This window comes from Podarcis raffonei, chromosome 6 (genome assembly GCF_027172205.1).
Source record: "Podarcis raffonei isolate rPodRaf1 chromosome 6, rPodRaf1.pri, whole genome shotgun sequence".
In the NCBI taxonomy this organism is placed as follows: domain Eukaryota; kingdom Metazoa; phylum Chordata; class Lepidosauria; order Squamata; family Lacertidae; genus Podarcis; species Podarcis raffonei.
Window position 1 is genome coordinate 98,349,052 of NC_070607.1, and position 25,173 is coordinate 98,374,224.

At 51.3% G+C, this 25,173-nt stretch overlaps 1 protein-coding gene across 1 annotated transcript in view; it reads right to left on the reverse strand.

The window, feature by feature from the left end:
- VSTM2L (V-set and transmembrane domain containing 2 like) overlaps positions 1-22,323 on the reverse strand; it is a 90,976-nt gene extending 68,653 nt beyond the window's left edge. Inside the window, exon 1 of the mRNA XM_053394747.1 lies at positions 21,855-22,323. Within this exon, the coding sequence (XP_053250722.1) occupies positions 21,855-21,966 (112 nt within the window). The 5' untranslated portion in view covers positions 21,967-22,323. The remainder of the gene's footprint in view (positions 1-21,854) is intronic.
- Positions 22,324-25,173: the final 2,850 nt, after the last annotated feature.

The following is a 25,173-nucleotide window of genomic DNA, read 5'->3' on the forward strand; positions in this document are numbered from 1 at the left end:
AGGGAGGAAAAACTTTTCTCTCGCCACTTTCTCCATGCTATGTGAAATTTGACAAACCTCTCACTCACTTTTTCTCTAAACGTACACAGTCCCAAACCCTGCACCCTTTTTTCATAGGGGAGTTGCTCCAGCCCCCTGAGCATTGTGGCTTCTGAACCTTTTCCTGTTCTATGGTATCCTTTTTTCAGGTGAGGCGACCAGAACTGCACACGCTCCGTTCAGAGGCTCCATTTGTCTCCTCCAGCAGGCACTGGGCTCTCAAGTGCTTTGCTGCAGATCCTTAACCCCAAAGGCCTGGTTGCAAACAACCTGAGAGTTCCAGGAAGCAGATCTTTAGAGAGGGGCCTGCAAGCAAAATCTCCCCCACCAGGATTCTCTTCCAAAGCTGGAATCAGCCAGTCGGAAGGGTGGTCTGAATGCAGAAGAAGCAGTGTCAGTGCCACCTGACGGCAGATTGCAAATTATGCACAGGTATGTTGCTAGGAAAAGAAACTCTCCCTCAGCCAGTTTCAGGCAAGTGGGAATGGTAATCTGTCTGCAGAAAGGCGAGCGTGTGGAAGGTGTCTGTCCTCCCCAGAGAGAAAAAAGAGCAGCCTGGTCCGAAAATCTAAGGACAGCAGGCAACGGGTGAGACAGTTAAGCCAGAAGCAGAGATTATACTCGTACCATTGCAAGTTGGACTGACCTTTTCAGCAATAGTGGGTCACCCTTGGTTACCATTTCTACCTCATCCCCCCAAAGACACTCCCTAAATATACACTGCAGTTTTCTTCTACATCGACTGGGTTTCTAAGAGGTGTTTGCTTTGCAAAATGTTGGCATGAGGTGGTCTATATTCCTCAAGTGACGCTGCTTTGGGGTTCAAGGAACGGCTCAGTATTTCTGACAGATCCCCCGACAGCTTCTGGGGGCTTGGAGTGCACTTTCTGGTGCCTGGGAAACTGAGCCACCTGTTGTTTGAGGGGATAGAAATAAGTCAAGGGTAGGCAACCTTAGGCCCGGGGGCTGGATGTGGCCCTATCGCCTTCTCAATCCGGCCCGCAGATGGTCCAGGAATCAGCGTGTTTTCACATGAGCAGAATGTGTGCTTTTATTTAAAATGCATCTCTGGGTTATTTGTGGGGCATAGGAATTCGTTCATTCCCCCCCCCCGAATATAGTCCGGCCCACCACATGCTCTGAGGGACAGTGGACCGGCCCACAGCTGAAAAAGGTTGCTGGCCCCTGAAATAATTTCTTTGGCCCACTGGCCCCAGTGCATGCAGAGAGCTCTCTAGCAAAATCTCTGGGTGTGGCAGAGTTGCTGATTTATTGAGGGCCAAGAGGTGGCCGTGGGAGGGAGAGAGATGAGGAAGGAGAGAAACGAGAAGAGCAGCAGCAGCGTTGAGAGGATTAAAATTCCCCTGGAGAGCTGCAGAAAGCGAAGGCGGCTGTGGGGACAGGCCGAACTGAGCAGATGCAAGAATGACATCCTAGGAGGAAATGAAGGGCAGATCTCAATCAAGGCTGTATCAGATAAAGGGGACGGGAAGGTCTTGAGCAGCCGCCAGCCAGGCCTTTCAAGGATGTTGCTGCCGAGCTGCCAGACACCCACTCTGAAAGGCGACAGGCAGAAAGGCAAACGAGCATGTTGTTCGACAGGGGCTGGGCGGGTGTGGAGGACTCCCTGGTCCTGAATGGGGTAACTGTGCCCCTGAAGGACCAGGGGCACAGCCTGGGGCACATTTTGGACTCACAGCTGTCCATGGAGGCACAGGTCAATTCTGTGTCCAGGGCAGCTGTTTACCAGCTCCATCTGGTACACAGGATGAGACCCTATCTGCCTGCGGACTGTCTCGCCAGAGTGGTGCATGCTCTGGTTATCTCCCGCTTGGACTACTGCAATGCGTTCTACGTGGGGCTGCCTTTGAAGGTGACCCGGAAACTACTACTACTCCAGAATGCAGCAGCTAGACTGGTGACTGGGAGTGGCCGCCGAGACCACATAACACCAGTCTTGAAAGACCTACATTGGCTCCCAGTACGTTTCCGAGCACAATTCAAAGTGTTGGTGCTAAGTAATCTGGACCAGGGGTTGCTGAAAAAAAGCTCAAAACAGGGATGCAGAAAAGGGAGGCATGGGGAAGTCGCTGAAATTGGGTACATGAAAGAATTTATGAAATTATACATGTTTATATGTTTGTTTGTTTGTGTTTGTCTTTTGTATTGTTTTATATTATATGTTGAAAAACTAATAAAAATTTTATATATATATAAAAAACAAACAAAGTGTTGGTGCTGACCTTTAAAGCCCTAAATGGCCTCGGTCCAGTAGACCTGAAGGAGCGTCTCCACCCCCATCGTTCTGCCTGGACACTGAGGTCCGGCACCGAGGGCCTTCTGGCGGTTCCCTCGCTATGAGAAGCAAAGCTACAGGGAACCAGGCAGAGGGCCTTCTTGGCAGTGGCCCCCGCCCTGTGGAACGCCCTCCCACCAGATGTCAAAGAGAAAAACAACTACCAGACTTTTAGAAGACATCTGAAGGCAGCCCTGTTTAGGAACGATTTTAATGTTTAATAGGTTGTTGTAATTTAATATTCTGTTGGAAGCTGCCCAGAGTGGCTGGGGAAACCCAGCCAGATGGGCATGGTATAAATAATAAAGTATTTATTATTATTATTATTATTATTATTATTATTATTATTATTATTATTATTGAATCATGGAACTGAAAGTTCGTAGAATCATGGAACTGGAAGGGACCCCCAAGGATCATCTAGTCCAACCCACTGCAATGCAGGAACCACGGTTCAAGAATCCCTGGCAGATGGCCATCTGACCTCTGCTTAAAATCCTCCAACAAAGGAGAGTCTACCACCTTCCCCAGTCGAACGGCTTTTCCCTTCCAACCCTACAATTCTGTGGTTCCATCACCCAGTAGAAGGTAGTCAGTGGCAAAACTCTGAAGGCCGCTAGTGGGAGGCAGTGGAGAGCGCTGGGCTTGGGGGAGCTGACATGCAGCGCGGGGTTAGGGGGGGGGTGTTGCTCCGGCTCTGCTATCAATATTGCTCCTAATGTTTCTGGCTCTTTTGATGACTGTTATTATGTGTGGGGCAGTGATGGAGTGCCGCTTATTCTCTGCCTTCCACAAAGCCCCTTGTCATCATTCATGGTTTATTATGGCTCGGTGAGCCGAGGTGCTCAGAGAGACCTAATTGCCGGCTCAGCTCCTCTCCGGTGATGAAGGGCTCCCTCTTTTCCTCCCTGCATGCCTGGCCTAGCAACAGGGAAATGGCCAAGCAGGTTGTCAGCGGGAGCTCAGCCTCTTGCAAACTCCTTTCCCCCCTAGTGGATTGGCTCATCCTGGTTTCGGAGGGAGCAGGGAGCCTGAAAGCAAGCGAGGGAGGCGTCTGTTCTGTCCAGGCTGAGCCAAATTCGACTAGGAAAAGGGAAACAAAGGATGCTGCCATCTCCCAGCTCAGCTTCTTTGTCCACCTGGCCCAGCATTGAGTTGCGTGGTGAGTTCCCCCAGTGGAAATAATGACACACAACACAATTATTAAGGTTAAGGTAAAGGGACCCCTGACCATTAGGTCCAGTCGTGACCGACTCTGAGGTCGCGGCGCTCATCTTGCTTTATTGGCCGAGGGAGCTGGTGTACAGTTTCCGGGTCATGTGGCCAGCATGACTGAGCTGCTTCTGGCGAACCAGAGCAGCACACGGAAACGCCGTTTACCTTCCCACCGGAGCAGTACCTATTTATCTACTTGCACTTTGACGTGCTTTCGAACTGCTAGGTTGGCAGGAGCTGGGACCGAGCAACAGGAGCTCACCCCGTCGTGGGGATTTGAACCGCCGACCTTCTGATCGGCAAGTCCTAGGCTCTGTGGTTTAACCCACAGCGCCACCCGCATCCCTATTATTAAGGTTAATGGGCTAAATAAGGCCACATCTTTATTGGTTACAGGTGATGAGCGGTATTGGCTTAGGCATTGGTTCTAACCGACTATATCCGTCTTCAGCCTGTCCGCTTGAAGTCCGGGAAGGGTTAACCACCAGTAGGGGGAGTCCTGCTGATGCACATCAACGAGGAACTCCCCTGGGGTCACCGATTGGGGGTGTGCCTTAGGCCCTCACCTCCCCAGGCTTTGGACAGGGCCATGCCCGCCAGAATCCTTTATCGGACTACCCTTCAATATGCGGGGCAGGTGACAGCATTACCTCCCCTCTTCCATCTACAGAACAATACCAATGCCTAACCGCCACTCGAGCAAAAGGCTTGCCGCCAATACCCTCAATCCTGCAACCAATCCCTAATCCCAGAGGTTATATGGCAGGTGGCAAAGAGGAAGATCCCTGGCTGGTGTCCTGCTTTAAATAAGGCGAGCCACACCCCCAGCACCAGCCACTTGGCTGGCCAGGAGGTGATGCGGCTGGGAATCCCCCCAATCGCACGCGGACTGGGGCCGTGAAGCCCGCAACTCCACCTCCTCGGAAGGGTGGAAGTGGCTTACTCCGGCGGCCTAAGGCCCCCTGAGTCCGGCATCCTGTTCTCATAGTGGTGAACCAAAAGCCAGTTGAAATCCTACAAGCAGGACCTGAGCACAAGAGCCCTCTCCAGTCCTGCGTTTTCCACCAACTGGAAGCATTGGTGCCTCTGGCCGTGGAGCCAGAGCTGAGCCACTGTGGCTGGTAGCCACCAATGGCCCCCTCACAGTGCCGGATTTACGTATAAGCTAAACAAGCTCTTGCTTAGGGCCCCACTCTCTTGGGGGCCCCCAAAAAATTTAAAGATAAAAACCCCTGGATGTACAGTGGTACCTCGGGTTAAGAATTTAATTCGTTCCGGAGGTCCGTTCTTAACCTGAAACTGTTCTTAACCTGAAGCACCACTTTAGCTAATGGGGCCTCCTGCTGCTGCCACACCGCCGCAGCGCGATTTCTGTTCTCATCCTGAAGCAAAGTTCTTAACCCGAGGTACTATTTCTGGGTTAGCGGAGTCTGTAACCTGAAGCGTATGTAACCTGAAGCATCTGTAACCCGAGGTACCACTATACATTTCCAAAATATAAGATAAAAAACAAATAAAATAAAACCTACATACAGCAACAGTGTTTTGTGTTGTGTCGGCTCCTGTGATGTAAGTCATGGCCCTGCCTGCTAGCCTGCTCCCTAAAATATCACTGCTTTGCTCCTTTCTATATATAGGGTGCCTACATTCTGCATGGACTGCTTGCATGGCAACATGCGCAAATGGCTTTAGGTCCATATAGCATCTATTCAACACAAAAAACAATGACAATTCGTCATTGACAAAGGACAACTGGACATATAAAGGGCCCCATTTCCTTCAGTAGCTTAGGGCCTCATCAAACCTAAATCCAACCCTGCCCCCTCGATAGATTGGACCTGGGACCCTCTGCAGGCCACCCAGCTGCTTTGCCACTGAGCTTCGGTCCCCCTCCCTGCTTTCTGGGTCCTTCCGGCTCCCTGTGACCTACATCCCCCCTCCTAAATTCCCCCTTGACTAGGAGAATTGCTAAAATTAATTCTGCAGCTGGAATTTAGCTGACTTGTGTGTTGGGTGAATTGCATGGATGAAGCCTGGAGAAGGTTCCATGTATGAGAACAGTGGTTGGGGGACTGAGAAGGGAGCACAGAATTGCACACTCCACTTCTGGGGGCCCCTTTCCAAGAGACGACCCGACCCCCACAACCGCCTTCAATGCAGATTCATATCAACACTAGCAGTCACCAAAGCTGAGAGGAGGGAAACTGGGCACCACTGTTCAAGAAGGACACTGACAAACTGGAACGTGTCCAGAGGAGGGCAACCAAAATGGTCAAAGGCCTGCAAATGATGCCTTATGAGGAACGGCTAAGGGAGCTGGGCATGTTTAGCCTGGAGAAGAGGAGGTTAAGGGGTGATATGATAGCCATGTTCAAATATATAAAAGGATGTCACATAGAGGAGGGAGAAAGGTTGTTTTCTGCTGCTCCAGAGAAGCGGACACGGAGCAATGGATCCAAACTACAAGAAAGAAGATTCCACCTAAACATTAGGAAGAACTTCCTGACAGTAAGAGCTGTTCGACAGTGGAATTTGCTGCCAAGGAGTGTGGTGGAGTCTCCTTCTTTGGAGGTCTTTAAGCAGAGGCTTGACAACCATGCCAGGAGTGCTCTGATGGTGTTTCCTGCTTGGCAGGGGGTTGGACTCGATGGCCCTTGTGGTCTCTTCCAACTCTATGATTCTATGAGGTTCCCTCTTAACGTAGATCCCAGTTTCCAATCCTGGCAGGAGAATTCTTTAGATGAGATTGCTGCATTGCATAGGATTGAACTGGGTAACCCTCTGAGGACTATCGCTGCCTACTGGTTATGAAGGCTTTGCTTGTTCTACCTCCACAGCTGGTGGAGCATTGCTTCTGAAGGCCAGTTACTGGAAAACCCAGGAGGGGAGAGTTGCTCTTGTGTTCGAATTCTGCTTCTGGGCTTCCCACAGACATCTGGTGTGGGAACAGGATGCTGGACTAGGTGGGCCTGATCCAGGAGGATCTCTCATTATGTTCTTATGTCCTAAGTAGACCCTGCCTGCCCTAGTCAGAGGTTGCAGCCTTGGGTGAATATCTACTTTCTACACTGTACCGGGGTAAACACTAACCATTTGCAGCACTGCCTATAGCAAGTAACCCCTTCAAAACCAAAGAGTCTAGAGGCACAAACTGGCCAGGAATCACAGGCAAAAGTGATGGAGAATACAGACCAGCCTCTCCCTTGCCTGCGCAGCTGCTTCGCTCTCCTCCATCCGGCCCTTTTTCTCCGAGAGTGCTGCTTGCCCTCAGCTGGTATCTGGCGGGCAGCAGGGCAGGAGATGCTCCTGCGAGCCATCTGGCCTCTATTGTTCTCGCTTTGTAAAACTGGAGAGGGCCCTATCAACTGATGAGCCGATTCCTTCCAGTAATTATGCAATTGCCCTTTTCCACAGACGAAAGTGCCGGCCTTGGCGGGGAAGTGCCGGAGAACGTGCCGCCAGGCACCAGGGGAGGGCGATTGTTTTCCGAGCGGGCGGAGAAGAATAGTTTCCCTGACCCTATTTATTGTCATATTAGTGGCAGAATTATCTCGAATTTGCACTGTAAATTAGAGGCAAAAAAGAGAAAGCCCAGCCAGCTCGGAGATTGCCATCAGGACTGGAGTGCGCCTTGCCAAGGCATTTGAATTAACCTTGAAACCTGCAGGCATTTCTAATTCTCCTCCAGCACCAGCCCGGCGGAGGGGAGGGGGACAGATGGTGGTGGGTGCGTGGAAGGGAGAGGGGCTCTCTGGTTTACTGCTGTCAGGTGGAGGGGATGCTGGGCAGGGACCTCTCCTTGAGCTGGGTTCTGCCAAGAGTCTATGAAGCCAGGCAGAAGGGCAGTTTGGAAGACGGTTCTCCATGGAGAAGAAGGTTCTCCAATGCCCTCTGTTATGCGATCTGGACCAGCGGCCATCTGGGTGATTGGATTTCGCTCTGGCTAGCAGGACTTCTGAACCGCCAAGCAGAGGAACAGAAGAAGCAGCCCAGCTAGTCCAGCGTCCTGTTCTTCTCACAGTGGCCAAGCAGGTGCCTGTGGGAAATCAGCAAACAGGAGTCGGGCACAAGAGCAGCCCTCTCCCCTCTTGTGCTTTCCGGCACCTGGTATTGCTGTCTCCAACCCTGGAGGCAGAAAAAAGCTGTCATGGCTAGTAGCCATTGAACAGAGGTGGATGGATGGATTTTCCCCACATACTTGCTGACAACAGCAAGAGGTGGATATAGCAGAGGGCAACCAGTTCGCCTGCACTGGGTGCTGAGCTGAGGGTGCTGCAAGCGTCATGACTGAGTAGGGATTTGAACCCAGATCTCTCCCAGGACTTAGTCCAAAACTCTAACCACTACACCACACTGGCATCATGGGCATATAGAAAACCACTCATAGCTCCCTCACAGCTGAAGCCAGGAGAGCTGCAGGTATTTTCCATCTTTGGGGACCTGGTAGGATTTTCATGCCCGGGACAGAGATGGTGCTGGAGATGGGATAAAATGAAAGCTCAGCCACGAAGCTTGCTTGGCCCAGATAACATAAGATGTATTTCCTTCAGATTAAAATGGGAGGGAAGCCCCATTCACTGCTCCAAGCTCCCTAGTGAAATGGTGGGATGAAAAACTATGAATGGAATTGAAGTGTTTTGTTCTGTCTTTAATTATTGTGCCCCATTCTGGGGTTGATTGGGTTGGAAATCCATGCAAATTAGCTTTGAATGTGTTATTTCAGAGGTCCGATCTGAGCTGAATTCTGAAAGTCTATTTTTAATTCTCAAGTTACTACTTCCTTGTCTTGGGCTGCCTCCAATGCGGAGCTAAGTCTCTTAGTGGCAAACTTGTTCTGCTGGTGAAAGGTTTGGCGCAGGTGGAACTTTTTTGCTCAAGAGAATGAAGAAGAAGGTTGCTGGTGACTTCACTGCACAATAGATACTGCAATCTGTCGTGCAATGAGGTTCTGCTAGTGCAAGTGACAGGACAGCCATATTCAAACTTCTGAAGAGCTGTCACATGGAAGATGGGGCAAGTTTGTTTTCAGGTGCTCCAGAAGGTAGGACCCAAACAAGTGGATTTGAATTAAAAGAAAGGAGATTCCACTAAACTTAGGAAGAGCTTTCTGACAGCAAGGGCCGTTTAACCATGGAATGGATTCCCTCAAAAGATGGTGGACTCTACTTCATTGGAGGGTTTAAAACAAAGGTTGGATGGCTACCAGGCAGAGGTTCTTCAGCTGTGATTCCTGCATTGCAGGGGTTGGACTAGATGACATTCAACCCTAGGCAGTGGACTCGTAATCTGGGGAACCGGGTTCGCGTCTCCGCTCCTCCACATGCAGCTGCTGGGAGACCTTGGGCCAGTCACACTTCTCTGAAGTCTCTCAGCCTCACTCACCTCACAGAGTGTTTGTTGTGGGGGAGGAAGGGAAAGGAGAATCTTAGCCGCTTTGAGACTCCTTAGGGTAGTGATAAAGCGGGATATCAAATCCAAACTTCTTCTTCTTCTTCTTCTTCTTCTTCTTCTTCTTCTTCTCCTTCTTCTCCTTCTTCTCCTTCTTCTTCTTCTTCTTCTTCTTCTTCTTCTTCCTCTTCCTCTTCCTCTTCCTCTTCTTCTCCTTCTCCTTCTCCTTCTCCTTCTCCTTCTCCTTCTCCTTCTTCTTCTTCTTCTTCTTCTTCTTCTTCTTCTTCTTCTTCTCCTTCTCCTTCTTCTCCTTCTCCTTCTCCTTCTCCTCCTCCTCCTCCTCCTCCTCCTCCTCCTCCTCCTCCTCCTCCTCCTCCTCCTCCTCCTCCTTCTTCTTCTTCTTCTTCTTCTTCTTCTTCTCCTTCTCCTTCTTCTTCTTCTTCTTCTTCTTCTCCTCCTCCTCCTCCTCCTCCTCCTCCTCCTCCTCCTCCTCCTCCTCCTCCTCCTCCTCCTCCTCCTCCTTCTTCTTCTTCTTCTTCTTCTTCTTCTTCTTCTTCTTCTTCTAGAATTCTGTGATTCTATGAACTTCTTGTGTGCCAAAGATGCTCCCAAGGCTCCTCCAACAATTCTGGTGCCAAACTCAGAACTCACAGACTTATTACTCAATTTCCCGCAATGCAAGTCCCTGGCCCGTCTCTCGGGAACACTTGCCTGTTTGCAAAGGGATAGCAAACCTCATTTGCAAAGGCCGCCTTCTGTTTGTTGCTACTTTGTTGGTTTCTAGTGGAGTCTGAGCAAAACACTTTGCATTTTTAATCGGGTGTTACCCACACTGAAATTCCTTTGAGCTGCCAAACGAACCAAAAGGGGACACTGACCAAAGCTGGGTACAAAATGCAACCCCACTTTCAAGCACACCGTTCAGCAATTGTTCACATCCCTTTGGAAAAAGGTGCAAAACCGTTCAAATGGGGCTGAATGTTGACAGGAGAGGGGAAAGTGAACAGATCCCCCTTGCCAAGCTGAGAACCCCCCACCCTGGTCCTGTATAGATCAGCTGACTAAGTGGGCAGAACAGGGATGCACACTCCAGATTTATGCCAATGACTGATGATGAGAGCTGGATGAAGGCAAAACCATTGCTTCACAGAGCTGACAGGCAAGGAAACCCTCTGTGGAACACATCCACCCAGTTGCCTGAGCAATGCGGATATCTTCCTCCCATTTGGAGAGTAAGGCCAATGCTTTGGTGTAGAAGGAGGGGAGAGACTTCCTTTGCCCTGTGACCATATTATACAGCCAAATCTGATGGGCTTCATAGTGGTATAACATATTCACTATATGAACCACATTTGACTGGGATTCTATAGAGAATAATCCCTTAAGAAGATCAGAAGAGCATATTATACCCTGCCGATCTGGTTGGGTTTCCCCAGCCACACTGGAGCGGCTTGCAGCACATTAAAAATTGTAAAACATCAGACATTAAAAATTTCCAGTTACAGGGCTGCCTTCTGGTGTCTTCTAAAAGTGAGGTAGTTGTTTATTTCCTTGACATCTGATGGGAGGGCTTTCCACAAGTCGGGCGCCACTACCAAGAAGGCCCTCTGCCTGGTTCCCTGTAACCTCACTTCTCACAGTGAGGGAACCAGCAGAAGACCTTGGGAGCCGAACTTCAGTGTCCGGGGTGAATGATGGGGGTAGAGATGCTCTCAGGTATACTGGGTCGAGGCCATTTAGGGCTTTAAAGGTCAGCACCAACACTTTGAATTGTGCACGGAAACGTACTGGGAGCCAATGTAGGTCTTTCAAGACCAGTGTTATGTGGTCTTGGCAGCCGCTCCCGGTCACCAGTCTAGCTGCCGCATTCTGGATTAGTTGTAGTTTCTGGGTCACCTTTAAAGACAGCCCCACATAGAGCACATTGCAGTAGTCCAAGCGGAAGATAACCAGGGCATGCACCACTCTGCTGGATCAGGCCAGTGGCTCACCTGGCCCAGCATCCCGGTCTCACAATGGCTGACCAGTTGCTTGTGGGAAGCCCACAAGGAGGATTTGAGCACAAGAGCACCTAAGAGGCATAAATAAATGTGGGGATGAATGGAATCAGTTGAGTGTGGACGTGGGTGACTTCACTGCTAATGAGTCTTAAAAGCATCCATCGTTTGCTTTCTATCAAAAATAGGACTAGAGCTCCTAAGAAGGAGCTGAAAGGGAGAGGGAGGTGCAGCCTCCTTTTGTTTTGAAGCAGTAAAGAGTGATTGGGCAGATGTGGCTTCTGCCACAGTAAGCAGAGGAGCAGAGAAGTTGCTGGGGGCTGGATCCGGCCCAATCGCCTTCTAAATCTGGCCTATGGATGGTCTGGGAATCAGTGTGTTTTTACATGAGTAGCATGTGTCCTTTTATTTCAAATGCATCTCTGGGTTATTTGTGGGGCATAGGAATTTGTTCATTTCCCCAAATATAGTCCGGCCCCCTACAAGGTCTGAGGGACAGTGGACCGGCCCCCTGCTGAAAAAGTTTGCTGATCCCTGATCTAAACTTCTCCCTTTACCTCTCTCCGCACAACCTAAGAGATGCCTACAAAGCTAAGTGTTGGCAATCCAGATGTTTATTTGAAAAAATGGATTTTAGAATCCTCAAAGGGATAGGACGTTCATATCAATGTACATACACGACACGCACACACCTCTCTTTCACACACAGAGAGAGCATGTTCTGCACAGATGCCAAGAGATCTAGTATCTAGCAAGAAGATGACCAAAAAGTGCTGCAGAAAAGAAGTCTGTTTCCACAAGAGATACTTCATTCCCCGCCCCCATTATGTACACCTCAGTTTTAAAGCCTGGAAACAACAGACACATTTTGTTTGAGAAACGTTGGGAGAAAGACAAAGCAATCTGCCTGTGAAAACATCCAGAAGCAGGAAGGGTCCCTCGTTCAAGGATTCACGGAGCACCATTTATAAAGTGGCCTGTGTGCCACACACCCATGAACTCAGATCTACACATAGAAGCGGCTTTCAAAGTCTAAGACAGCAGCCCTTCTGAGCATCCGTAAAACCGCAGCCTGCAGAGAGGGGAATAGTCCTGGAATGAATCTTAAAAAGGAGAACACTGGAAAGAGCTAGTTCATAGGAGCCAGAGGGGTAACAGGAACCATATACGGGACTGCTTTGATCAGCAGAGCTGCCCCTGTTAGAGGCATCACATAATATCCATTCCACATTTGCAAGGACTCAATCTCTTAGTGGGGCACCTACACTTTGGAACTCCCTGCCCATTGACACCAGGCAGCCGCCTTCGCTGAACCCTTCTGGGTGCTTGCTAAAAACCCATTTGTTTAGACAAGCCTACCCAAATGTTCTAAGGGACGCGGGTGGCGCTGTGGTCTAAACCACTGAGCCTTGGGCTTGCTGATTGGAAGGTTGGCGGTTCGAATCCCCATGACGGGGTGAGCTCCCAAACCATCAGGGTTACCTTTACCTTACCTAGATGTTTAGAAAGTTGATGCCAGTTTTAATAAGTCCTTAACAGACTTTATTTCAACTTTTAGAAAGTTTTAAATTATTGATATTAATTTTTCTTACTGATGATTTTATTGTTTTGCCATTTTTGTAAAACTGCTTTGAGGGTTGCTGTTGTTGTTTTACCCTCAAGTGGTTCCTTAATTGTGTGAAATAAATAAAGCAAACCTATTATTACAGGAGCAAGATTTTAATCAGGTTTTGACGACGGAGGTAATGAATAGGGTAGCAGGTGTGCTGAGTATCCTACCCACCTTCTGGATGTCACTCCTGAGCCCGGCCCCAGAGAGAAGGCCAAGACCTTGCAGCCTCCTCCAGATTGCCTGCCTGCTTGTTGCTGCTTCAGCACGTCCCAGGCAGAGACCGAGGACCACAGCTGAAGAGGATTTCAAGGCTGCCAACTCAACACACTAAGCTACTTCACACACTGAGAAGAGTCTGTTCATTCACAAAACCACCACAACTTTAGTCCAGGTGGCTTAAGCATGAGTAGTCACCATTGACTTACACAAGAACATGAGAAGACCCTGCTGGATCAGGCCAGTGGCCCCTCTAGTCCAGCATCCTGTTCTCACAGTGGCCAACCAAGTGCCTGTTTGAAACCCGCAAACAGGATTCGATCACAAGACCCCTCTCCCCTCCTGCGGCTTCCATCAATGGGTGTTTCGTTTCTCTGTCCTGATTTCTATTCATTAGGACACCCACTGCAGTGCGCAGATTGTGTGAGAGGCCTCAAAAGAAGACATATATTTTATTGCAATAAGTATTGGGGCAGGTGAGGGGCTAAAAGATGCGTGAAGCATGGCAGGTCTTGAAAACACCCCACTCCTTGCCAGCAAGGGTTAAGCAAGAGGTGACGGTGGATGGCGACCCAGCGTCTCAAGGGCAGCTGCTGCTTTGCTTGCACAGGACACAAACACACCTCCTGCCAGATATGGTGAAAACATCCCAGGGACCTCACCATCCGCTGCCCTACTGATGTTGCAGCAGGTAACTGTAGACCTAGCAAAGGCTGAAAAGGATGCCGTGCAAAAGACCCCGAAAACATGCTCTTTACAACCCCAGCATCTCTCCAACTGCCTTGTCATGGGTGTGTGATTGTGACCTTGGTTATGCCTGAAACCTGTGGCTGGCTGCTAGCCTCCTCAGTGGGCCACTTGGGGGGGGCGGTCATAGGCAAGAAGCCGTCACTCAACCCACCCACCTGCCTCCATCAAGCCTCCTGAGCTAAAATCCACACTGCAAGTTCTGGTTGGGGCAGTTTTCCTTTCTGGGGTTTAGCCAAGAGAGGGGCACTGAGGGGTTGTGTGTCAACCAGTATGACATGGGGTAGATTTGATCCACAAGCTACCAGCTGCAGACCACTGACCTAAACAGCTGGAAGATGGAGAGCTGGTTGGAAAATGCTGACTGCTATCTCCTTTCAGCTGCTTTCCTCCTCCTCCTCTCTCAGTCTTCTTTCTGTGTCTTCTTCAACTGTCTCAGCGGCAGAAACCTTATCTGCGAGGGAAAGAGTCCAGGATCATTCTCTGTCTGGTGTCTGCAACCTTAGGGTACCACTGCCAGACAGAGTAGACAATGCTGGACAAATAACCTGACTCGGTATCATAGGAACCAAGGAAGCCACATTCCATGGTGTCAAACAGAACTCATCTCTGCTGAGCAAGGAAAGTCATCGGCTTTAGCTCTTGGCTTTGCTGTCGCACATGTTTTGAGAATTCAAAACTAGGAATGAAATCCCACTTCCCTCCATCTCGGCCGTTGCAAGCAAGCCTCTCAGGGCCTGGGAGACAGGGTGCAGGGACATTTTATGGGGTGGGGGGCGGGGAGTTGTGTCAGAAGCAATTTCACTAGATGAAGGCCTGCATCACAGCAGCAGGAAAAACACAGGTGGGCGGAGAATTCGCCACTGGAAGCTTGAGGAAATCCTGCTGAATGCAAAGTGTTTGCAGGGAGATAATGGAGAGTGTAATCATCAGAGGCTGAGACAAAGGGGAGAGCAGCCAAATGAGGACAGGGGTCCAGCGAGGGGCTCTTAATTGTCTGGCCACTACGCTGAGTGGTTTATCGATGGAGATTGAAAATGCAGTGGGGAAGGATGGCCACACACCTGGTGCTACTCTCCTGTAGCCGCCTAGCAAAGCATGCCTGTCCACTGTCAGGCTCAGGCAGAAGAAAGTCTCTTGCTGGCAGGGAAGGAGGGCAAGCAGGCGTGGCACTGCCGGGCATTCGCAGACTGCCTGCAATGGAGGCATGAATAATTGAAGGGGAAAGCTAAGAGGCAGGGAGGTAGAGGAGGAGGAAGAGGAGGAAGAAGGGAGCAGGGATGTGCACTGCAGTAAAAACTGCCTCCTGGGGTGCCCTGGAGCCTGGCTAGCTCCTGGACACAGAGAAAGAGACGCCGCGCTGGAGGCTTTGTTTTGCTGCCTGCCTGGTTGGCAGAGCACACAGCCTACATTTCCAGGAAGCTCAAGGGGGGAAAGGGAGGGAGGGAGGAGGGGACTCCATCCACTCCTGCTGACCAATTAAAGAAAGAAGGGATTCTAACTGGCTACATGCTCACTGCAACATTGGGAAATTATGGTGGGCAGAAAGGAGGCCCCAAGACCCTGGCGCAAGGAGGGTCTGTTGGGTAGTTCGCAGAGGTTGTGGGTCAGCCAGAAGAGAGAAGAACCAGTGAAGGATGGAAGGTCAAAGGCTGGAGTTTCAGCACAAGGTGTCCTTTAGCTGCACAGGAAAAACCCTGACAGGGAAATGGGCTGAAACTGAAGCCTCAGGCTGGCATCAGAGGAGTTTGGGTGGTGTCTTCTGCAAGAGATATTTGGGTGGCTTAAGAAGAAGGACACGGTCAGTGCTATGCCAATCTCCACCTGGTCCCAATAACTTTGTCAAGTTAAATCACCATGTTTCATTCCCATCTAATGACACCTTGGTGTGTAGACTGAGCAGCTGAAGAACTCCGATGAAAGCAGAGAAGTGATCTTTGCAATACAGTCCCTTGCATGGCGGTGGGCGACCAGCTCCTGTGATCTACAAAACTACCAAGACCTGCAGCCTAACCCAGAGCAAAGCCCCTTCCTCAATCTCCTGGGCAAAAAAGACGTCCCTGCCCTAATGCTTTTCCACAGGACCTAATCCAAGCTGGACCTGCACCGAACAGCATTTTGGAAATGAGTTCCTGGGGAGTTTTCGGAGACCAGATGCACAGCTTTCAGAGTGGGCCTCCCAAGCTGTTTGGGGCAGCTCAACTTGAACCCTGCAACAATTTCCTCAAAGCAATTGCATAAATCCACAGGGGACTTGAGCCTGAGAGATGCAATACACCCTCTGGCCATTTGCAGCAGTGGAGCTGCAGAGCAGCAAATATCAAGCAGCCGGTCCTGGAGGTGGAGGGAGGAGTGTGCCTGGTCCCCAAGGGCAAGGCAAGTCTCTCCTGCAAGAGGTTGTGGGAACAGCTTGAGTACAGCTCCCATCATCCCCAATGGTCAGCCACACCGACTGGGGCTGATGGGAGTTGGAGTCCTATGATACTTTGAGAGCCACAGACTCTGCCAGCCTCGGCTTAAGGAGTTTCAGCTTTATGGTTTTCCTTCTGGGAGCACCCTGGCCTCTCTTCTGCAGCCTTATGGTGTTACTGCTGTGTTTGGGGCAACCCAGTCAGATGGACCAGGTAACAACAACAACAATGATGGTAAAGGTAAAGGGACCCCTGACCATTAGGTCCAGTCACAGACGACTCTGGGGTTGTGGCGCTCATCTCGCTTTATTGGCTGAGGGAGCTGGCGTACAGCTTCCGGTTCATTTGGCCAGCATGGCTAAGCCGCTTCTGGCGAACCAGAGCAGCGCACGAAAACACCATTTACCTTCCCGCCGGAGTGGTACCTATTTATCTACTTGCACTTGGACGTGCTTTTGGACTGCTAGGTTGGCAAGAGCTGGGACCGAATAATGGGAGCTCACCCCATTGCGGGGATTCAAACCGCCGACCTTCTGATCGGCAAGTCCTAGGCACTGTGGTTTAACCCACAGCGCCACCCGCATCCCTTAACAACAATGATAGCCATCTTTAAATATCTCAATTGTTGTCACATGGAAGAGAGAACAAGCTTGTTTTCTCCTGATCTCGAACCAATCCCTTCAACTTAGAAGAAAGGAGATTCTGACCAAATATCAAGGAAAACTTTCTGACAGTAAGAGCTGTTTGACAATGGAACAGACTCCTTTGGGAGGTGGTGGACTCTCCTTCCTTGGAGGTTTTTAAGCAGAGGTTGGGTGGCCATCTGTCAGGGATGCTTGAGCTGAGATTCCTGCATTGCAGGGGGTTGGATTGGATGACTCTGGGTGTCCCTCCCAACTCTACAGTTCTATGGTTCTATTACTGGAATAGTAACTGAGCCACCTGCTGGTGCATGTCAGGAATCAGGCCCCACCTGCCCTCAATACCTGCTTCCTTTGGGTCGGGCTCACCCAGTTTCTTCCCGCTTTCTTTTACAGCGGCTGCCATGAGGCTGGTCAGCAGCTCCCACTGGGCTTCCCTTCTTTGCTCCCTGCTGCTCTTTGGCTTAGAACATCATCATCATCATCATTTATTATTTATTATTTATACCCCGCCCATCTGGCTGAGTTTCCCCAGCCACTCTGGGCGGCTCCCAATCAGTGTTAAAAACAGTACAGCGTTACATATTAAAAACTTCCCTGAACAGGGCTTCCTTAAGATGTCTTCTGAATGTCAGGTAATTATTTATCTCTTTGACATCTGCTGGGAGGGCGTTCCACAGGGCGGGCGCCACTACCGAGAAGGCCCTCTGCCTGGTTCCCTGTAGCCTCACTTCTCACAATGAGGGAACCGCCAGAAGGCCCTCGGCGCTGGATCTCAGTGTCCGGGCTGAACGATGGGGGTGGAGACGCTCCTTCAGGTATACAGGACCGAGGCCGTTTAGGGCTTTAAAGATCAGCACCAACACTTTGAATCGTGCTCGGAAACATACTGGGAGCCAATGCAGATCTCTCAGAACCGGTGTTATGTGGTCCCGGCGGCCGCCCCCAGTCACCAGTCTAGCTGCCGCATTCTGGATTAATTGCAGTTTCCGGGTCACCTTCAAAGGTAGCCCCACGTAGAGTGCGTTGCAGTAGTCCAAGCGTGAGATAACTAGAGCATGCACCACTCTGGCGAGACAGTTCGCGGGCAGGTAGGGTCTTAGCCTGCGTACCAGGTGGAACAGCCTTTCTCAACTCTCATCATCCCTACCTAGCAAGGCCAGAGCTCAGGGATGATGGGAGTTGTAGTCCAACAACATCTGGGGACCCACAGGTTGAGAACCGCTGGCTTAGAACATAGGGAGCTGCTTTATACTGAGTGAGAACCAATATAAGATGGACTGAGTAAGTCCATCGAGCTCAGCCTTGTCTACACTGGCTGATAGCAGCTCTCTGGGGTTGCAAGCAGAGTTTTCTCCCAGCCCTTCCTGAAGATACCAGCAAGGACTGACCCTGCCACCTTCTGCTGCAAAGGAGATGCTCTTCTGTTTCAACCCTTCCCAGGCTATGTGCACCCAGCATTTTATTCCAGAATCAATGGAGACGGAGCACTCCCCCCCCACATAGCCCCCCAAAACCTAAATCTATTGCATATTTCTTGCCCCCAAAAGGTGCTTCTTGAGAAGCTGGTTTCGTTCTGAAAACAAAAGCTCCCTGCAGACTGATTCTGCATTACTGCATCCACTTGAAAACACATGTAGGTGGTCCCAGAAATGCAGCGAGGGGGCATCCCCACACCTCCCCAATGACGCTGTGGGTGGTCATATAGCAAGATCATAATCCCCACTTCCTTCTTCATTCATCTGGAGCACGTGCACAAAGGAAAAGGCGCAGAGAGCCTAATCAAGGGGAGGCTTTTCAAATGTGTATCAGGTAACCCCCCCCCCCTTCACCCATGTGGATGGCAGGATCCATGATTACGTTTGTCATTAATCACCTGTCCTTCACTCAAAGGTCCCAGGGTGGCTTGCAGCATTAAAATACAGTTTCAAAAACAATTGGAAACAGCTTACACAGTCATAAAAACATACATCTCAAGGGTCAAAAGCTAGAAGGGAAGATGTGCGCGAATGATTCCGGATGGAGAAAACACATGTTTTTGTGTGTGCTACAAAAGGGTTAGCATGTTTGTAGCCCTAAACTCACACCCTTCCTGTTGGGCTTCAGTCTTCCTCCATTTCCACATGGTGTCCTCTATCTCCTGGACTTGCGTGGTGCCTGGAATAGGTTCATGCAATCTCCACCAAGATACACGTTCAAGGTTGTTGAGGTTTTTACCTCCTCCTGTGAGACTCTCTTCATAGGTTTGCCTGTGACTGCCTGAAGTCAAACCCATCCCTTTGGTTCCCCCAACCTTTGAGCCAGGGCTTTGCCCGAGTCCAGTTCAGGGAAGGTGTCATGATGATGGCCAAAAGGAGGTGTCACTGGTGGGGATTATAGAGCCAGTCCCCTTTCTGCCCCTGCCTTCTTTTCAATACGTCACCACCAGCTCTGTGGTTCATGCTCCTTGCTTCCCAGGGAGTTATTGTGGCCTCTGCCTCCTCCGCCTCCCCATCTCGCTGTGCCAGGAGGAAGCTGTTCCAGCAAGTAATGAAATGGCCAATCTCCAATCTGCTAAACAGCCATTGATACCAGTTCCTTGCAAGCTGCACTTTCCTCAAATTGGTATTCACCTACTGATCGCGAGTGGCTTATTATACACGACCCACTTACTCACTGCTCCTCAGCCTCGTTAAGAAAGGCTTTTGGTTGTGATTAAGTGAGTTGCTGCAGAACTACTCTTGGTCGCAGGCTCTGCAATACTGGGGCTCTCGCTGCTTCCCTGCTTTGCAAGAAACAAAACACAGCACCCCCTAACAAATGGGTCTCTGACTCTTCCAGACTCAGGAAAGGCAGGCTGGGTCATAGAGCATGCTGGTCAAGCCAAGGAGGGATTGCTGCACCCAGGAAGCTGCCTGGGGCCTGCTCCCTAATGGGCGCGACACTGAAATCCTTCCCCTCTGCCTAAGCCTCACACCACTGCACAGCCAGATATGCAATGCAATCTGGTCCAGTCCCTGCCTTGCAACAGGGTGATATTAAACTTCCAGGACATTTCTGCACCAGGGGTCAGTGAAAGCAGCCAGCTCTGTCCCCAGAAGGGTAAGTTGACTAACTCCCCCAGCCCCACCAGTTGCTAACACAGCTTGCACCTCTTCCCCTTGCCAGAAACTGGTTTCCTGGGCAAATGGAGGGGGAGGAGAGAAGAAGTGTTATGGAAGGCAAGGGAAAAGAAGCAGAGTGATGGAAACACTTCCCCAAACACTGCCAGCTCAAACTGCTGCCTCTCCTCCAGGGGTGTATCTGGTTCCCACCACATCCAGGGTTGGGGGGGTGTTCCTTTTTATATAGGGATCCCCTTGGTTTTTTCAGCTTGTTGTGGTGCCTGATTTATTTATCTTAAGGCACTCAGCTCATTTGCTGTTCCCAAAGAGGATGCCAGCCTCTTCCTTGTCCTCTCCTGGATTTGTGCCCAAGCTCATCCTCACCTTAACCCCAGCTCCAAAAAGTCCTACACACTTTTTCTAGGAGGTCTTTGGACTTTAGCAAGCCTGTGAAGGAAGGGAGTTGTGCCATTCCAAAATCTCCAACCCCAGCTGGTGGGTGGATGGGTGGAAGGATCTGACCGAGGATCCATGTAATCCAGAGCCCTCCATCCAACAGCAACCCGCTAGATGCCTTCAAGGAAGCCCACAAGCTGGGCACAACACAGGACACTCCTGCCTCCTCCTCCTCTGCTATCTGAGAGGTTTAAGGAAGGCCATTGCGGTGGTGCCTGTCCAAGGCTATTGTCTGGAGACCCTCTATGCCTTCTCCTGCCACCACGCTGCTTGCAGTCAGCTAAGACCCTCAGGCTCCTGCCTTGATGAAGGAAGTTCAGGGTGCCCCCTGGCAGTTCCTCTGAGTTCTTGGGTGTCTCCACCTGAGTTCTTGGGTGTCTGTGTTGGAAAACTGGGCAGATGCTAAGAGCAGGAAAGAGCTACTCTGGGCAGGAGCATCCTCAGAGCTGTGGGACAGGGGCTCTCCTGGGATTCCAGGTGAGGGTGACACCCCAAGCCCTACTTCGGGGACTGAAAGTGGGACCTTCTGCTTTGGAAGAAGGTGTTTCCCACCTTCCACAGGTGAGGCCCACCATCTTCACCCTGCTGACTCCCTATGCACAGAAACTATTTATCACAACATCATGGAATTGTAGAGTAGGAGAGGATCCAAAGGGGCGTCTAGTCCAACCCCCTGCAATGTGGACCAAGATCGTGTCCACAACTTGGGCAGAGAGGAACGAAGGACGTCCTACAGAGAAACTCCAGAAGTTAGAAATAATCTGGCTGTGCCTGTGTACATGCAGTGTGCGTCCCTCCCCTCATAGATTCGGTTTTGTGCACAGATCCGGCCCAGATGTGAGGTTTCTGACTCTTCCATATGCTTAATTGGGGGCTCTCTCTCCCCCCACCAACAGCCGCGCAGCCTCTCTTCCTCCTATACATTTCCTGCTCTGCTGTGCCAAACTGGAGAGCGGTTTCCCTGGGGAGGGGTCTCCCAGTCTTCCTTCCAAACAAAGGGTGGGATTTCGAGGAAAGACACCCCCCCCCCCCACACACACACCGCATAAAAAAAGTTCTCTTCCTAACTTACGCATATCCTGCCTCCCGTACCGAATCGCCAGGACTGATTTTGCCTCCCTTCGTGGACAGAAAAGAGGTTGCCTCGACCTCCCCCGCGCCGCCAGCCCTGCGCTCACAATCGCTTTGCCGCTTACAAACAACCAAGTCCGGGTCTCTCTCTCTCTCTCTCTCTCTCTCTCTCTCTCTCTCTCTCTCTCTCTCTCTCTCTCCCCACCCCAATCAACGCCTCCACTTCCCAATCCACAACCGGAGGACTCGCAATTTCCATCCCGAGCAGTTAAAAATGGGGGAGGGGGGACGCGTTGGTCGTAGACAGCAATAGGAGAAGGACCACATTCTGCCTCGCGGTCCCAATTTGGGCAGAGGCACGATTCTGCCCGGACGCCAGGGGGTGCCCGTTGCCACCGCTCCCGGAGAAACCCTATTCGGACTCTGCGCCAACGCTCCGGACTTGCCCCCCCCCCCCGCAGCAACTAACACGGGGTAACTAACACGCCACCCATGAAAAATGGGAGGGGGGAGAGATACGACTTTGTGCCCTACAAAGCTGGGTGTGGGTGGGTGTTTAAAGGGGGGTTACAAAGCGGACTATGCGGAGCGAAAGGATATTGAGCAGTTGATCATTTGGTGCGGGGGCACCCATAGGACCCACCCCACCCTGCGGCTCAGCACCCCCGCTCGGTCCACTCACCGTTGCCCGAGATCTGGTTCTCCCACTGCGGGGGCCGCGAGGAGGCTCCGAGCTGCAGGTAGAGTCCCACGGAGTGGCAAAGGGCCAGGGTCAGGCCGAAGGCGCCCCCCATCTTCGTCGTCGTCCTCCTCCTCCTCCCGTCCGTCCGTCCACCGCCCGTCTCACATCAGGGAGGGCCAGAAGCAGCCGGCGGCCCCCGCCCGATCCGTCGCCCCCGCCGCTGCTCCGGGTGGTGCTGAAGCCGCGGAGAAAGATGCTGAGCCGCCGCCGCTGCCTCGCCTCGCCCCGTCCCGCTCGCCTCCTCCTCCGCCTCCTCCTCTTCCTTCTTCTCCTCGGCTCCGCTCTGCCAGCCGAAGACTGCGGGACTCTTCCCTACGGCGGAGGGCGCCACAGTGCAGCGGCTGCCGCGCGCCTCGCTCCCTCGCTCTGCCGTCCGGCGGAGGGATCCGGCCGAGGGCTTGATTGATCGGCAAAGTTTCTCCAAGGGGATCGGTTTTAAAACCGCGACGGCGCGTCCCTTGCCTGGGGCGGGGGTGAGGGGGGAGAGACAGGCACCGTCTTGCAAAATTGGAAGTGGGGGCGCGGATGAGACCCGCAGCTCCCCAGAACAGGAGGAGGTTTTCTCCGCCTTCTGTTCTGCTTGGGGTGGGGAGCAGTAAAGATGCTTGACTTTTGCAAAATAAAAGGGGGGGCGCCTAACATGAGCGTGTGCACGTCTCGTGTATTTAAACCCGTGAAATTTAGTTCGGCAGCGATTCTACTGTAGCCTCCCCCACCCACTTCACTATCTAAAAAGTGGGCGGGGGGTTTTCACATTTTCTTCTGGTGACAGGGCTGGGGGGGGGGTCTGTTCAAGCCCACCTAAGAGCCCACCTTATCCCCTTCGCTCCATCTCGCCCGCCTCAGTCCTTTCCAGGACATGCATCGGCGTGGAGGATTGACCTGACATTGGTAGACAGGCGGTGAAGTGGGAAGGGGGGGCAGCTGAATGCCCCCCTCGCCCTCCCCAGCCGCCTACAAGGCGCCCCACCTTCACTACAGAATCAATCTCTGTGGTGCTGTATCTCTTCGAGACACGCCCGGGAAGTGGATTAGATCTCTCCTGCTTTATTTATCACCATATATAATTTATGGTGTTATTTTTAACAGGAACGCGCCTGCCTGCCTTGAGAACAAAGCGCATTGCTTTGCAAGCTCGTGCATTCCTGAGCTTGGAGACGGGGACTCATCCTGTCCCCTAGTCCCTAAGAACTGGGAAATGCTCTGCACCGTTGCTTGCAAGGGGACCTGGCCTTGTCGCTTGACGGCACTCAGAGATCAGGAGCTGGCCCGGAGCACATGGCGGTGCAGCTGCAAACCGCTTTAGCACCGGCCCGCGGACAGCTCCCGCAGCGCCAGCGGCCAAGGACGGGGGCTTTCAGCACCATGTCTGTGGACAGCGCTCGATTGGCTTCAGCACCTGAGCGGAGGGACAGCGCCCTTTCTCCCCGAGCAAAATGGGAATTCCTTTCCAGATTTGAGTCAACTTTAGGGTCTATTCAGGGACGCGGGTGGCGCTGTGGGTTAAACCACAGAGCCTAGGACTTGCTGATCAGAAGGTCGTGGTTCAAATCCCCACGACCGGGTGAGCTCCCATTGCTCGGTCCCTGCTCCTGCCAACCTAGCAGTTCGAAAGCACATCAAAGTGCAAGTAGATAAATAGGTACCACTCCGGCGGGAAGGTAAACGGCGTTTCCATGCGCTGCTCTGGTTCGCCAGAAGCGGCTTAGTCCTGCTGGCCACATGACCTGGAAGCTGTACGCCGCCTTCCTCGGCCAATAAAGCAAGATGAGCGCCACAACCCCAGATTCGGTCATGACTGGACCTAATGGTCAGGGGTCCCTTTACCTTTAGGGTCTATTCAAGCTGTCAGGCCAATGGACTAAGCAGGCCCCTGGGAAGAGGGCAGCAAAGGTCTGTCACTACATGTCCAGTTCTTAAGGACTGTTCTGGGACTGTTGTTGTTATTGTTGTTGTTGATGATGATGATGTATTTATTGTGTTTACATTCCACCCTTTTCTCTAAAGAGGTGTACATGGTTCTCTCCTCTTCCTTATTTAATCCCCACAACGACCCTGTGAGGTTGGTTAGGCAGAGAGGCAGTGACTGGCCCAAGGTCACCCAGTGTGCTTCGTGGCAGTCAAGTGGGGTATTTGAACCCTCGTCTCCCAGGTCCTAGTCTGAAACAGTAACCACTACACCACACTGGCTCTTAGCTTAGCTACGGAAAGCCTCAGCCCTTGCTTGTTCCTCAGGTGACAAGGTCAGTGCAAAAGTTAAGTTCTCCCTGTAACTGTGTGAATAATCAGTCTTCCCTGGTGCGGTCATGACACAGCACTGCAGTTACTCAACCCAATTCTTTAAAGTTTTATGGAAAGCTGGAAGATAGAAGACCTCTGCACAGTGCCAGAATTGTGGGAACGAGTCAATATTGGGACAATGTCACTGGGTTCACACTGACCAAGTAGATCAGGAAAATTCTGAAGAATCTCTCTATGCTTCACCACAATAACAGGTGGAGAAAACCTTCATTGGAGGTTTTTAAAGAGGTTGGATGGCTGTCTGTCAGGGATTCTTTAGCTGTGATTCCTGCATTGCAGGGAGTTGGACTAGATGACCCTTGGCATCCCTTCCACCCCTGCAATTCTATGATTCCATTAACAATGGGCAAATAAAGTGCTGGAGAAGCGCTGCAGCTCAGGAGCAGCACATGATCACATGTGATTGCATGCAAAAGGACTCCAGAATCCTCAGATAAGAGTCTGCAGAAAACCTCACCAAGTCCTCTTTGAGAAGGAAAGTGTGTCACTTGCCCCCTAGCTTTGAGAGATGAATCTGATCTATAAAACGAGGCATCTGAAATCCCTGCTACACTGGCTCACCAGTCCACAAAGGTTATCTGTTTTTCTAGAGATCCCCAGCTGAAGAGACCACGGACACAAAATGAGGCAACACCAGGCTACACCACAGTGTGCAGCCCCAATCCAGAGCATCTTCACCTTCCCATGCATGTCCTTCAGCTAGGGAAGGGAAGGGCAACGTGCCAACAGTAAGTTGGGCATCCGTTGTGCTTGGGATATATACAGATATCTGTCCTTGGTCAGAGCACAGTTGCTCCAGGTAGAGCTACCCTAGGTCACCTTCCTTCTATCTCCTTTATGCATCAACCTGGCCCTCTGCTTGCCACCTCTGCTGCCCTGATCGACTATTCAAAGCTCTCCTTGATGGTGATGAGCTCACAGGGACACAGGAATAGCTATGTTTGATCAGGCCAGCACT